The sequence below is a fragment of the Poecile atricapillus genome, chromosome 5 (assembly GCF_030490865.1).
Source record: "Poecile atricapillus isolate bPoeAtr1 chromosome 5, bPoeAtr1.hap1, whole genome shotgun sequence".
NCBI lineage: Eukaryota > Metazoa > Chordata > Aves > Passeriformes > Paridae > Poecile > Poecile atricapillus.
Window position 1 is genome coordinate 14,496,178 of NC_081253.1, and position 14,835 is coordinate 14,511,012.

The 14,835-nt window shown below is 42.0% G+C and overlaps 1 protein-coding gene across 6 annotated transcripts in view; it reads left to right on the forward strand.

The window, feature by feature from the left end:
• Positions 1-663: 663 nt before the first annotated feature.
• Positions 664-14,835, forward strand: part of SMARCAL1 (SWI/SNF related, matrix associated, actin dependent regulator of chromatin, subfamily a like 1) — a 35,646-nt gene continuing 21,474 nt past the window's right edge. The window contains exons 1-8 of one of the 6 annotated variants that reach the window (XM_058840168.1): positions 664-734; positions 1,573-2,533; positions 3,253-3,303; positions 5,904-6,164; positions 7,346-7,396; positions 10,129-10,309; positions 11,260-11,410; positions 14,218-14,376. In XM_058840168.1, coding sequence (XP_058696151.1) covers positions 1,663-2,533; positions 3,253-3,303; positions 5,904-6,164; positions 7,346-7,396; positions 10,129-10,309; positions 11,260-11,410; positions 14,218-14,376 — 1,725 coding nt within the window. In that variant the 5' untranslated portion in view covers positions 664-734; positions 1,573-1,662. Of the gene's footprint in view, positions 927-949; positions 1,184-1,572; positions 2,534-3,252; positions 3,304-5,903; positions 6,165-7,345; positions 7,397-10,128; positions 10,310-11,259; positions 11,411-14,217; positions 14,377-14,835 lie in introns of those variants that run through there. The other 5 variants (XM_058840170.1, XM_058840165.1, XM_058840169.1 and 2 more) reach the window with 5 other exon arrangements.

The window sequence follows — 14,835 nt, forward strand, 5'->3', positions numbered from 1 at the left end:
TTTAGGTTGGACATTAGGAAAAATTTCTTCACAGAAAGGGTGGATCAGACCTTGGAACGGGCTGCACGAGGATGTGGTGGAGTCACAATCCCTGGAGGTGTTTGAGGAAAGACTGGACGTGGCACTCAGTGCCATGGTGTGGCTGACAAGGTGGTGTTTGGTTATAGGTTGGACAGGATTTCAGAAGTCTTTTCCAACCTACCACCAATATTCAAAAATGACAGAACAGCCTTGCACCACTGCCAGCTGCTGCTGCTCCTAACCCCCGGGGTCAGACTCCTTCCCCACGGCTGACAAGTGCCATCGCCCCTTCTCCCACGTCAGCTCCACTGTTCACTCCCCTCTCAGTCACCATTCAGGAACAGCACACACTGGCGTGCCGGACCCACACACCGGGGCAGCCAGCGAGGGTGTCCGTACACCCCCGGCCGTACAGGGCTGGGTGCTGCTGGGGCAAGGCTTCAGCCTAGGGCCGGCAGCAGAATGCCCGCAAGCCGTACGGGGCCTGAGCGGGTGGCCCGGGAGTCTGGGGCCCTGGCTCCCAAGGAATGCCTCAACCCCAGCGCCTCGAGATGGCGCCGCGACCGGAAGACTACATTTCCCAGCGGCCTGCGCGCCCCGCCTATCTCTCGGCGTGCTATGCACTCCCGGCCGCCCCGTGCCACCGGGCGGTAGCGCAGGGCCTGCTGGGCGCTGTAGTTCCCCGGCGGCGCTCCGGGCCGTGCCCGCCGGCGGTGAGCGGGCGGCAGAGCCCCCGGGGCAGACGGGGAACAGGGCCTGACCTCCGGGACCCCGGAGCTGGCAGATGGTGGCGGGGGGGCCCGAGGGACAGGGTGGGCCGGGACCTCGGAAGCGTTTGGGACGGTAGCCTGCCCGGCTCATGGGAGAGGAGGGGGCAGAGGGTGAACCCCACCGCCCGCAGGGAGGTGAGGAACGGAGAGGGCGGGCATCCCGCAGGACATGGGGCGGCGAGCGCATGGAGCGAGGCGGGCTGCTGGGAGATGTCAGGGGAGCCCGGTCCTCGCTTCTATTTGAAGGCCCCTGACCTGTGAGTGGAGGTTTCTCAGGAGGAGCTGGTTCTGTCCTGTGGGGTTCAGCATGTATGTATCTGCCACGCTTTAGGAGATAAGCGGGAACCGAAGGTGAACAGGGAAAATGGGCATCATCCCATCTTTCCTAATAGGTACCCAAAATAAGACATCCACCAAAGACTGTGCAGTGATGTTTGTAATCCTTTGCTTGCATGTGCTTTTGTATGGCTGGCTCTGCAGTGTGGGGTGTCCCAGTGCTTTGCTATTTTATTAGTTCTGCTGGGAATTGCAGAGAAGAATAGTCAGAACTATAGTGGAATAGAAGTTTTCTCCTTTTCCCATATGTTTTATCTATGCAGGGCTGGCATGCAAGACCTCATCAGTGTCTGTCACCATCTACTTGCTGATAATGGCTCAGCATTGGTGTGACAGCTTTGCTGTGCAACTAGATTTGTGTAGGATCAGTTACAGTACTCAATCACTAATAATACTAAGTTATCAATACATTAATAATTTTTTGTTGTTTTTTTTTTTTATGTAGACTGGCCTCCCTTCCTCTAAAGAAGCAAGTACCTCTGTGATTAATTACCAGTGTAGTTTTGGCACAGATTTGTTGTTGGAGTTGTTGAAGATGTCAGCAGGCCTTACAGAGGAGCAAAAGAAAAGGATCGAAGAGAACCGCCGGCTAGCTTTGGCTAGGAGAGCAGAGAGGCTGGCAGCACAGAGAGCTGAGCACGTGGGCATCGCTGCACCTCCAGAGAAACAGCAGAGTCTGGGCAATCCGGAAAACTCGAAGGAAGAAAGCAATCATGTCGGGTTCACCAGCCAGCACCAACAGAATCCAAACACGCCTGTGGAGCAGAAAAGCTGTCTCCAGAAAGGCTATAACCATTATACAGCAAACCAACAGATGGCTGGCTCACACAGAGAGCAGCAAAAGAGTTGTTCAGAGGACTCGGAGCAAGCAAGTGGCCTTAAGCAGCTCCCTGCAATGATCCCGAATTCACTGAGTTATTCCCATAAACATTACTTGGATGCTGGTAGTCAGGAACATAGACAACACACTTTAATTAATCATGGAACATTCCAGCAGCCCAAATGCTACCCAGCTTTCAAAAAGCCCACAGGACCACCTCATCCAAGATTGATTGATAACGGGCACCCTGACAGCAGTAAAGATTTACAAACTCAGAACAAACCTGCCATTAAATATGTTTCACCACCAAGCAGCACCGCCCTGAGTGATTCAGAAATGCTAATAAACATAAACACACCGACAGAAAGAACAGGGGGAGGTTTTCTCTCTCAGGCCAGTGGTAGGATGCAGAAGCTGACCAACTCTGCTGGTGTGGGCTCTACCTTTGAAGCTGCCTCTCACAAGAAAGCAAATAATGTTACAAAAGGAAAATGTGTGAAATATGGGGAAGACCGATTCCAGGTTGAAATAGGGTATAATGCTGAACTTATTGCTGTGTTTAAGAGGGTACCAAGCAAAGCCTATGGTAAGAATTGTTTGTTTGCTGTTATCTCTGTTTTAAATTGTGTTAAAGTTTTGGCATCTGCTGAAATTGTAGTTGCTACTTGCTCTTACCAGTGTACCTAATGCTGGGGTGGAATATGTGGTATTAATGGGGGATTAAAGAAGTAAATACAGATTAAAAGAAGTAAATACAGATTAAATTGGATAGAAATTCTAGACATAAATAGCTTGAGCTTGGAAGTAGAAAAGAAGTCAGAGGCCTTGCTTTATGAAGAGTGCTCTGAGAAGTTTAGTGGAGGCAGCTGGTCTGAGTTTTTTGGCAGTGAAGGAAACAAAGTTATTCATAAATTGGGATGTGAAAATAGGTCACTTCAGCTATAGTTCAGAGTTATGAACTGATTCTGTTTCCTGGGTTGCAGAGAGCAGTGGAATCTCCCCCTTTTGTCTTTTTTCTGATCTTTTACCCCTACCTTTGTTTATTATATTCTATTTTTGTTTTCCCTCATGTGTTGCTGATCCCTCTGAATGGCTGTTGCATTCTTATCTTAGTATTGATATTCCCCATGGCTTTTTCCACTGTCATGTAGCTGTAAACTTGGGCATAACTGTTTTTCAGATGTGTGGCAAAAAGTTTGCATGAGTAGATTGAATACTTTTACCTTGCATGAGCATTTCACACCACCACTTTTTTTCTGCCCCAAATGATTCATATTCTGCCCTATTACTCTTGCCCTACTTTAGATCCTGCTATGAAAAAATGGAATTTCAGCATGGAAGATTACAGCAGTGTCTGTAAGTAAATGTTGAATGATAAAAAACAAGCTGAATCTTGACACCCCCTCCTTCCCCTGCTTTCCACAGTTATTGCTTAGCTTTGTTAGTGTCTTGAGTAATAAAAGTAGTGCTACTTAAATATAATGCCCATCTTTTAGGCATCTGGCTCACAAAATTTTTCTGATACTTCGTAGTTGATAAGAAATAATTTGATTTTTCATGTAGTCTAAATACCAAGCACAGGTTACACTTTATCTACGACTAAATTTTTCAGCAGCCAACAAGATCATAGGAAAACTAATTTGCTGTGCTGGTACTTGTTTTGAATTTGTTTTGAGAACTGAATGTGTTCCTGTGGCTAATGCTTAATTTCTGTGTACATTTATGTATTTTATTTTTAAATAGCTCTTATATAAACACTTCATTTTTAATATTGTGTGTCAGAAGATGATAAAGGGTAGTTTTCCAGGGTTTTGAGTGAGACTGAAAATGAATTTGCCTTTATTTTGGTATAACAAGGGCGGGTTTATCTTTTTTTTCCTCTCCTGTCACCTTATTCTGGAAAGATTGAGAGATTATAGAGGCAAACACTTCAGGTAGGCTTTTCAAAAGCACACTATTGAAGTGAGTGATAAATCACTATTGATTTCAGTGGAAACAGAATTAGGCCTGTGTTGAGCACTTTAAAAAACCACAGTTGAGTGCTGGCGTTTTAGCTTCCCATGTGGGTTGCTACACATTTATAATTTAAATGCTGTTGGGTTGCTTGAAGTGTATCAAGTACAAATGAGAGCAGAGTCTCTGTACCAAGGAGCTTGCAAATGAAGAGAATGGTTTTTAGAAATCAAGCATTTTTCTTTAAAGCTATGAAATATATGAGTACACTGTGGAAATTCCTTTTTACAAGTGAAGACAGTATGTGACTGACATTGGCCTGTGAAATTGGGGAAAATAGCCTGAGAAAAGAGAACTAAGTTAAAAGGGCCTTGAAAATGTAAAAGTGAAAGTGTAAGACAATTATTTTTAAAGTTCCTACTTGTAAGTTAATTTTCCTGAATAATGTGGTCTTGTATCACCTGTTTTTCCTTTGTACTATAAATTAAACAAGCAGTCAAGCCTAGAAACAAATGCGGAAATAAAGGAGTAAAATATACTTTTTTCCCCCCCCTAACTTCTTTCAGTTTTAATTGTAGAGGTGACCTCTAACTATACAATGCTAAATCAGTAGCATCTAAAATTTTTTGCTAGATGCATTGGGAGGAGAAGGTCTAAATTGGTGGTTTCCAATCTCTCTAATTTAAAAACTATTTTCAGTGAGAGCTCTTAAACTTTTTATTTGTAGTAGAAATCTCAAATGCTTGTATTTATTCAGGAAGTCACTTAGTTTAAAATAAGGTTGGATGATACCCAAATACTTTATTTATTAATTGATAAGGAAGACGTTGTCTGAATTTCTTTCTCCATTTTCACCTTGACCACTGAACCTAAAGTTTGCACTTTTTTGTTGTGTATCAGTTTTCTGGGCTACTTAAAAAGAAGCGGAGTGGATCAAGATGTGCAGCTCAATGCTCAAAGGCCTGGATTCACCTGGGTTTATTCTAAACAGCTCCCACTCCCAGAGAGGTGAAGTTGCCTTCCACAAGTACTTGGAGGCAGAGTGTGCTTTAATGGTCCTCTGCTTTTGAGTCTAATGGACTCTGGAGATGTGTATGAATCTTTGTGTTACTGTAATACCTGTGAGGTGGAGGCTTGGGGACAAACTTCACTACTTTGGTGCTGTAATAAGTATAAGAAATAGTATTCCCATTCCTTAACCATCACAGTTCAGTTGTAATAATAAAGATAACACATGGGTATAGATTGGCAGAGAGACATGGGGATAAATGGCATATTTATTACTGTGGATAGCTGTGTTCTTGGGCTAACATCTGTAAAATGCTGTGTCCCTCCTCTCTCCACGCCCTGGCATTGTGACAGAAGTGATTGCTGGTGATGGGTAAGACAGGAGTGCAGATGGCTGGGTGGAAGTGCAAGTCTAACTGTAAGACATGGAATAAAGGGTAATGAACTTAACTTGTAACAAAAGAGATTTAGGAATTTGGACTAGATTCCTTCCTACAGCATTGTGAATACACAGCCTTCCTCCTAGATTTATTACCAATCAGACATTGACATGAGGCAGGAGGCAGATATTTTTAAATCTTTCTCCTTTGCTGTTTACAGAAGCACCTTCCCATCTTTTCAGACACATGCTATTGATCACCATGGCCCTGTCCCTGTGATTTTCTGAGTGAAAGCACTGTACGGCTTTGTGCAATTTACTGCTAAATGTGCTTCTGCAGATTGCTTGTCCTGGCCTAGGGAGCCACATTTTAGGATTACTGACAGAGAGGGAGCTTAGTGCAATCACAATGCTGGACAGGCCCTTGTTCTCTTACTATCGCATGTTCTCTTTGCCCCTGCTGTGTTCTCTGTGGAGAATCCCACCAACCTGCTTCTCCATTGCTTTCTCTATTCTTTGTCTCTATGAATGAAAGCAGGGAATCATCATTCCTTTTAAACTTGGGTATGTTCTTTGTTATTAATTCTTTTCTATATCGCTATGCTTTTGTTCCTAGTGGAAGCAGCAAATAAACTTTCATCCGTAATTCTGGCACCACTGGACAGAGAAAATGCGGTTGGGTCAGCATCAGGCTCTCATTTTGTTGGCAGTGGGGTAGATATGAAATCCCTCTTGAAGATGTGTAAGAACTGGAAGAAACCCTCAGCCCTTGTCAAAGGGAAGTGTGTGCTTACCTCTCGCTTACGATTTGAGGTCGATATTGGGTATTCTGCAGAAGTGATTGGAGTGTTCAAACAGATGGATTCCAGAAATTATGGTGAGTCTCCTGCTGTGCCTGCTTTCTAATAAGGACCTTGTTGGGGCTGCTCTTGCTTCATAGAAGAGAGGTTGTGAGAGTACATCCCTCTGAAAGAGCATAAGAGAATGTGCTTTGGTGAAGATTTTAAAAGGTCCTGTGGTTCATGTATTCATGTCCAGCACTTTATCCCCTGGCAGAACATGTCCTCTTCTGGGCCTGTTAGCCAAGGTGATATTTCAGATCTCGACATTTACATTTACATTTACTGTAAATGAGGTCGGTTGTGCTGATAATTTGCCAGCAGTATGGAGACCATGCAAAGTTTTCTCTTTATTATCAAATGCAGCTGAACATTCTCTTACTTCTGCTTTACTGTGGTGTACAGTGGCTGCAATTGCCTGAGCAGATTTAATTTACCGGGAGTTTTACCAATGTTTTCAGGGCAAGTTTGTAGAGCACTTTTATGTTTGCATTCAGATTTCAACGGTAAATACAATTTTTTTTCCACTTGTACTTTGGCAAATGAGACACAGGGTGATGAGGTGACATGCACAGTGTCACAGAAGGTGAGTGACAGCATGGAGAAGAAATTCTGGAGCTCTAGTTCTTTGGGCAGGGCCCCACCTGGTTCATTGTGTCTTCACCTGACTCTGAATTCATGCTTCCTTCCCTAGATGTTGTACACAGATGCTACCCAGGGATAAGCCTGCCAGATAGATCTGGCATTGATGTTACATTTTGGATATTGATGAATTGATTAATTTCCTCCTGTAGCCTCCTGAGCACCTTGACTCTTGGGTATGGAGGCACAACTCAAAGTGAGTGTTTTACTGACTGAAGTCAGAGTTTGTTGGCTCACAAATAGAAACTTTGCACATATTCTTCATCCCTTCTTGCGGTGAAGAGAAAGTGGTTGCCAAAATCCTTGAGCAGATGAGTTCATTAGGAGAGCTGATCTTGGCTTGCTCTGGTGATACTACCACTTCCAGATGTTTGGTCATACTTCTAAATCTTCTCCAAACTCTTTGCTTAACATGACAACAAACAGAGGAGAATTGATTTTGATCAAGGTAACAATTATTTTAAAATGGTTCTGAAATGCAGAGGATATAGGTAGATAGACATGTTCTTATGGACAGAGAATTCAGTCTTTTTTTTTTTTAAGAGACTTAAGATAGTGTTTGTTGTAACTATTGCAGATATGAATACCAGAAAGTGGAATTTCCTGCTGGAGGATTACCCCAAACTAAGTGAGTAACTGTGTTTCTCCAGTGAGGGAGAACTTCCTGTGCATCAGTTTCTGTCTGTTGACTTTTGCCTATATGCCTCTGTGTAATGCTGCTGAAACTGTGACTTACTGAACTGAAATGCAGAACTGTTTTGGTGTGTTGTTTTTTTTTTAATGCATGGAACTTTGCAGAATAATCCAATCTCTGCAGCATGCTTCTAGCACATCTGCTTCTCAGGTTTTTATGTTTAGTTAAGCTTCTAGAGTGTTTTGAGATGAATAGCATTACACAAGTCCTAAGTATTATAACTATTATTTATCATCCCAGTCGGCATGCTGTGTTTGCTTTGGTGCTCATGTGAGTGTTTGTGGCTGTGGAATTTGGTTGGGGTAAGTTTCAGAAGGATAATAAAGCAGCTGCTCCATGCACATCCTTAGGAAGTGTGAGAGCTGAAATGCTGTTTCTCAGAGCAGTTTTTTTCCAGCATGGGCTCCTGCTTCCATGGGATACCAGAGTATGTTTAATAATTGAGTAAGTGCATGCTTCTATGATGCATGTGTTAATAACATTAGTAATGGTTGTAGGGCTGAAAGCCATGTGGTGCGGCTATGTAGGAAGGCCGGGTCTTGAAAACAAGTGAGAGTGCCTTGGAGGAGACTGTTAGGAAACTGCAGGGTTGGAATGTTGACACTGCTAATTTTGGTGAGTGATGATAATCGCTCACAATTTGGTCAAAAGGCCTCTTGTACATGCCAAGGGCCTGATCCTGTAGCATGTGCCAGGCAGTCATAGCAGACACGTCACCTCCTAGTCTGTCACGGGCTCGGTCATGCTGGCTGGCAGTTGTACACGTTACATGAGGTATTCAGAATCCCAAAGATTTGAGGAAAGGAAAAAAGAAATCCATGAATCTTGCAGAGTGTAATTTGCGAGGGCATTTGAGGATTCCAGCACGTGCCTTTTAGAGGAACAGCATTTGCTTTGTTGCCTGTTCATTTGCCAACATCAAAATTAAAAAAAAAAGATAATTTAGAAAGGCTGGTTGCCATTTCCAGCAGAGAGATCTGTTAGCTGGGAACTGTTTGTAGAGGTTAATGTCTCTTTTCCTAGTTGCTCAGTCATCTTTATATAAAGGTCACTTCACTAAAAACTGTCTCTTGGATGAATCATGCTGGTGGCAGATATATCTTAATCACTCTCCCAGCTCATGTACAGAACAATAGCAACAGAATTATCAGTGAGCAAATTGTAGCAATTATGCTAACACATAGCTCGGTCTGTGAGTGTAATAACAAGCTTGTGCTGTTCTTTGGGTGGAGAGAGTTCCTGCTATTGAAGAAGAATAAATTAAACTGGAGAGTTTTAAAAGTTTGGTCATTGCCCAACCACAAATGGGAATCTTTTCATATGTATATTTCTTGGAATTGCTTTCTCCCTTTATATGGCAGGGGTCCATCCTGCTGTTTTCCTCTCAGAGACAACTGAAACAAAAATACCTAATTGAATTCTGGTGCATTTACTGCTGGTTTAGTGAGTTCTTATTTTAGTTGTTTTTCCAAGCAAATTTTTTTTGTCTTCTGGACTTTATATACAAACCAGCTACTAAAGAAAAAAGAAGTTGTTTCCTGCAATAAAAATCTGTGCACCTGCATTTGTTCCTAGTGTTCCTAGTGTAGAGGTATCTTTGATTTCATAGTCACTGGACAAAAATTATTAAATAAGTTTTCCTGGTCATAGCTCACTGTGTGTTTAAAACCAATGTTTATTTTCTTAGAAATTAACCGTTGGATTAAAAAGAAACACTTACTTTTGAGGGGATGGGATAGAGAGGCTGCTGGAGGGGATTAAAATAACGTTGTCCAGGAGGAAAATTGGCTAGATGCTGTGATTGTTATGATGAATGGGTTGAAAAGATGAAGGCTCCAAGGTCTTGGCATAATGGATGCTGGGGATCCCTTTAGTTCAAATGGGAAGTTAAAGTTGTGAGGCTTCATGGATGAAGGAACAGTATTGAGGAACTGAAGTAGCTGCCTGTGAGCTGGTTCTGTCCTGTAAGCTGCTTCTGTCCAGGAGAACAGCAGTGGCCGCCAGCTGAGCAGGGAGGTGCTGTTGGTCCTGAAGGATGGCTGTCAGAGTGCTGCTGATAGTGGTTCAAGAGGTGTTTCTCTGTCTTGAGGTGCTTCCTGTTTTCTTACCCAATGTGGTAAACTGGAGGCAGAACCCAACTGTGTGAATTCAAGAAACAGGAGGAGAAGAGAGTTTTCAAAACTGAAGACGAATTATATTATTTAGGTAACTGTCTTGGGTCACTTGTGATGGCTTTGGTACAGTGGAAACCTTAGAGGTACGGAATCCCAAGGTCAAGATAAAGATGCCCCTGCTTTTTAGGCTTCAGGAGCTCCTTTGTTCAAATCTGTACTTTCATTTCTGAGTAAAGTGTGCCCTAAGCTGCCCTCAGTATGAATAATCCAGCTCCAGCTGTATTAGTAGCAATCATCTCTGAATGATGGCATCAGAGTTTCAGTTTTTTTATAACCAAGTCTAAGGGGAGGAGATGTGAATCATCATGTGGTTCTGAAATAGACTTTAGGGAAGAGGCCAGGCTAACACCTGTGCATGGTGCCATGATTTGTGTGAACTGTTTCAGGATAGGAAATAATACTTTTGCCGAGGTTGAGGGTTGTGTCCTGAGATCCATAATGGAACTTGTGTGTGCTGTCCCTTCAGATAATAAACTGCTCTGTTCTTTGCAGTGAAAGTGTTACTGAGCCTCGTATCTGTAGAAGTGGAGCCACTGCCTGAAGCAGTAATTAAGACCTTTGCTGCTCAACTCCAGAGATCTCCATCACAGACAGACATTCCTGATGCTGACCTTTCAGTAGTGGACTCCAAAATTGTGACAAGCCTCATGCCCTTTCAGCGGGAAGGTGTGAAGTATGTCCTTTTCGCATGCTGTTAAGCGCTGGTCCTTGTCTAGAATTGTGTAGTTTATATTGGTGCCCAGGTTGCCTTCTTGTCCATGGAGGGTTCTGCATTTCTCTAGAGTCTGGGTCTATTATACTCTGTACCTTTGGGGTTTTGATTGTTTGGTATAGTATGGTTTGTTTGAATTTATTTTTTTTTAAATTTATTTTTTATTATTTTTTGAGTGACATTTGTTTTATTTCTAGATAAAATTCATCATGAGTCAGGTGGAAAGTAGTATTTTGTTAGTCTAAAAAATTGTTCAAATGATACATCTCTGATCTTCTTCTTGTGATTCAGTATGCACATAATTGTCATATGATTTTTATTTTGTAAGGTAATTGGTTTTTTCCCAAGTGCATCTCTTCTGTTGTTGTTTTTTGAGTATTAAATACGCATGGGACGGGACCAGGAAATGGAACCCAAGCCTTAAAAGATTTAAAATTACTAATTATATGTACAGATAAAAATACAAATGTTGCTGTCCCCATCATATATGATCATTAGTTGTTTATTTCAATATGCAGTCCAGGACAGTCTGTACTTAATGGTCTTAAATTGCTATTGTTTTCAGTAATATTTTCTTAGCTCAGCCAGAATGAACTCTGGAACACAATCTGAGTAATATCATGGAAAGAATGTGCTTTAAATAATTGTAAGGTCTTGACACTACTTCTCATATGAAATCAAAATCTCTAAGGACTAGGATGAACCACTCTGTTCAGAAGCTTCCAAGCTTTGAGAGATTTGTGAGAGTTGCTCCCTTGTATGAAGACTAAGGGAGAAAATCCAGGTTTCCTGAAGAACCCAGATCACTTCCAGGTGATCCACATTAGAGGCTCAGTCATGACTTGTGCCCATCTTGACTGCCAGATAGTAACTCATTTCTTGACTTCTCTTTCCCCCTCTATTTTCCCCAGTTTTGCAATTTCCAGAGATGGACGTTTGCTCCTCGCAGATGACATGGGCCTGGGCAAGACCATCCAGGCCATCTGCATTGCTGCCTATTACCAGCAGGAATGGCCCTTGCTGGTGGTCACTCCTTCTTCCGTGAGGTTTACATGGGCAGAGGTACTGTGAGCTTGGGCATGTGCACGGGGTCGGTAAAGAGCCTGTGTGATGGTTAGACTGTACTGTGCTTTGCAAAAGTTAAACTTCTAAGTGTATTAAAGCAAGCAAAAAATTGCGCTGATTAGAAGCTTGATAGTGGGAAATTGCTTGGCACTAACTGTATGATATATGCCTAATTATTTTTTTATTGGCTGATTTTCTTTTTGTAGTCCATCTGATTTGTTGGGAAGAGGGACAACTAGTGAAAGTGTGTGTCCTCTGACCCTCTTGTTAACTTTGTTCCAGCAAGTTAGTTGGCTCCAAGGGGGCATTTTACTCATCAGTGTCAAAGATAATAGTTACATTCAAGCAATTGTCTTGTATTGGAGCCCATCATAGCAGTATTTGCCAGTTCCTTGGCTGGAATGGAGGCCCAGGTGCTGGGATTCTCCACTCTGTTCAAAAGGCTCCATTATCATCATCATTAAGTGTCTGTCATAGTATGTCTTTTAACCTGTGCAGTGTGTGCTGCAGACTCTTCTGAGTCCTTTATTAATATAGGTCAAAGCCTAAGAAAGTTTGTGTGGTTGAGAAATATGTCTGGAAATAAATCACTGCCATAGTTTGTACACTGAGGCTGTTGGGTTGCCATTGGCTAGTGAAATTTTCACTGTGGGAGAAAAAGATGAGCCAGAGCTTTTAGGTCAGTAATTTTTTTCCACAGAAGGAGGAGGTGGGAGTTTAGCTTTTCCTAGAATATGGCATTGATGAGAAAAGTATTGATTTGGATTTGCTGGTTTTGTGCTATAACCAGGTTGTTAGAGCATCTTGGTCTGGGTTTTAATATCCAGTAGTGCAACAAAATGCAGGGTGAGAAGAAAATAAAGTTGTTTACTGAAAAAGGGAGTGATGCTCATCATACTTGAAATCTCAAGGTCTATAAACCTGTGGGAAAACACCTAACCTGATATTGGACAACTGCAAATAAACCTTTTGCAAATAAACATTCTGCTTCAGGAGTTTTAAGAAATATGAGGCATTTTTGTCTGGGTTTTTTTTGGTTGTTTTATTTTTTATTAATTTGAGTGATTGATTTCTTCCCTCTCCTACTCCCAGCTGCCCAGGAGGCTCCTGTGGGAGATGTTTTGTTAGGACATTTGCTTTAGAGATCTGGTTGGTTTTTGAGTATGTGGTAGATGCAGATGTAAGAAAAATGTGTTTCAGAAATTCAGATGGTGAATTTTATTATAGTCTGTAATCTACTCAGTTTATTCTTGTACAGATGTGTTTTACTGTAATGATAGAAGCTTTTGTTGTGTCTCTGGAACCAAACTGGCAGAAATTTTCTTCATCTTACTGATATCAGTGTTCCATTTTGGCTTTCTGTGCTCAGTCATACACTGACTTTATAGTCAAGGTGCCATAGGAAGCTGGTGGGAAGGAACAAGGTACTCTTGGGTCAGAAGAGTTGTACCCACGTGCATTTGGAATTCAGCATTGAAACTTAATTAACAGGTTCGTTTCATAGCACTTCTTGTGGACTGAGGTCAGCATCCTGTGAAAAATTCAGGATTAATTTTATGGTGTAAATTAGTCACATACCCTTTATAAAAGGAGAGGGCAGTACAGTAGGAGTTTCCAGGTGCTTTCCTTTTGTTGCTACCTTTGTCTTAAATTTTGACATGATGTCAAGCACATACTTTTTTGGTTGGTATCTAACCTTGCCTGCATGTTTGCTCATTTTAGTTGTGGTGCTTTCAGTAAGTGAAGGATAGTTAATTGTTACTTTCTCACATACTGAGAAATGTGAGAAGCTCACATTTAACTTCTCCTGCCTGCTGCATGAAGTCGCTGAACAGTGGAATGATTGTGTTTGGGGGATCTCAACAGGCAAAGTTCCTAGAGACAGAGATGCCATTTCTCATCACCATTTGGTTACATTTCTGTAGGGACCAGATCCTGATGGGCCCAGACAGTTTTTTGCAGAGCAACATCAGCAGAACTCAAATGTTGCAGAGAGCTTGGTGTCACTGGGGACAGAATTACAAGGGAAATGGTGGGTGGTCTGGCTAACAGATGGGTCTGGGGGAGGATATCTTGCTCTGGTGTGTGGAGCATTTCAGGAGGTTGATTGAATGACAATTACCACATGAATTTCAGCTGCTGTCATAGAGCAGCTGGTGTGTTGTCAACTTGATCTTTTAATTTTGTTTTGTTTTTTTGGTTTTGGGTTTTTTTGGTGGACTTTATAAGAAGAGGAGGTAGAGGAAGAGTTTTGTTCATCTGCATGAGTTATACTTCACCATAAACATTGCTATAGATGATAGATGTTTACTGCTTAGAAGTCTGTGTTTCACAACCTTAGTTTCCTGTTGAGTGGGAAAACTAAATTTTCCTGTAAGCAGTGGTTATGGTATTCTCTGGCTCTGAGCATATCAGGTACCTTTCTCAGGAGGTTGTGTACATTTCCACTAAAGATCAGGGTTTTGTTTGCTGTTTTGGAGTATTACTGGGGTTGGTCTGGTTTTCTTTTGTTTGTCTGTTGGGTTGTTTTTTTTTCCCATTAAGAAGGAATAGGGTTTGAGCTTTCCTTGCTGTGTAAAGTAGATGTTGCCTTGTAGCCTGGGTTCTCTTCTTGATGTTCCCATTACCAGGGAGCTTGCCATGGGAAGGCTGCTTACCCTTACTGTACTCTGAAGTGATGCCTGATGGTGGATGGGGTGGGTCCATGTTCTAAGTATTCACGAGGAAGTTCTGTGTAGTGCTTTGGAATCTTGACAAAGAAGATAAGCACTAGAATGCAATTAATTTCTTTCCTCTTCCTCCAGGCATTTCACAGATGGCTTCCATCCTTGAGTCCAGGAAGCACCAATGTCATAGTGAGTGGGAAAGACAACCTAACAGGAAGCCTTATCAACATCATCAGTTTTGATCTCCTCAGCAGGATGGACAAGCAACTTAAGAGCACATTCCAAGTAGTTATTGTTGTAAGTGGTGAATTAAATTTTTCAAGTTAATTCTATGCTGCAAATGGGGTAGCCTTTGTACAGCAAGGAAGTGGGAACTGGGCCTTATTTAGGAATGAAAGTATCTTGTAATTGTGTCTTCATTAGTACAAGCATGAGGTTTCTCTGAAATCTTTTGAAATAACTAGTAGAGTTTAATTCCTTTGGGATTCCTAAGGCTGTGTTTTCACTTTCACTGGTTATGGTGCCTCTCTGATTTCATTGTGCTTGGTCATGTCCTCTGCTGGAGAGAAAAGTGTTTAATGTGGTGTGTCAATACAGTAGTCTTGGAATTGTATCTTCTTAAGTCTTGGACTTCAGGGTGGTGTTAGTGTTTATCCAGTAAACCATATAACCTTTCAACATCAAGCATGTGGGTAAAGTATCAAGAAAATCTCTCTAAGCTTGTGTTCCACTGACAATCTGCATTAAGCCTTCTTT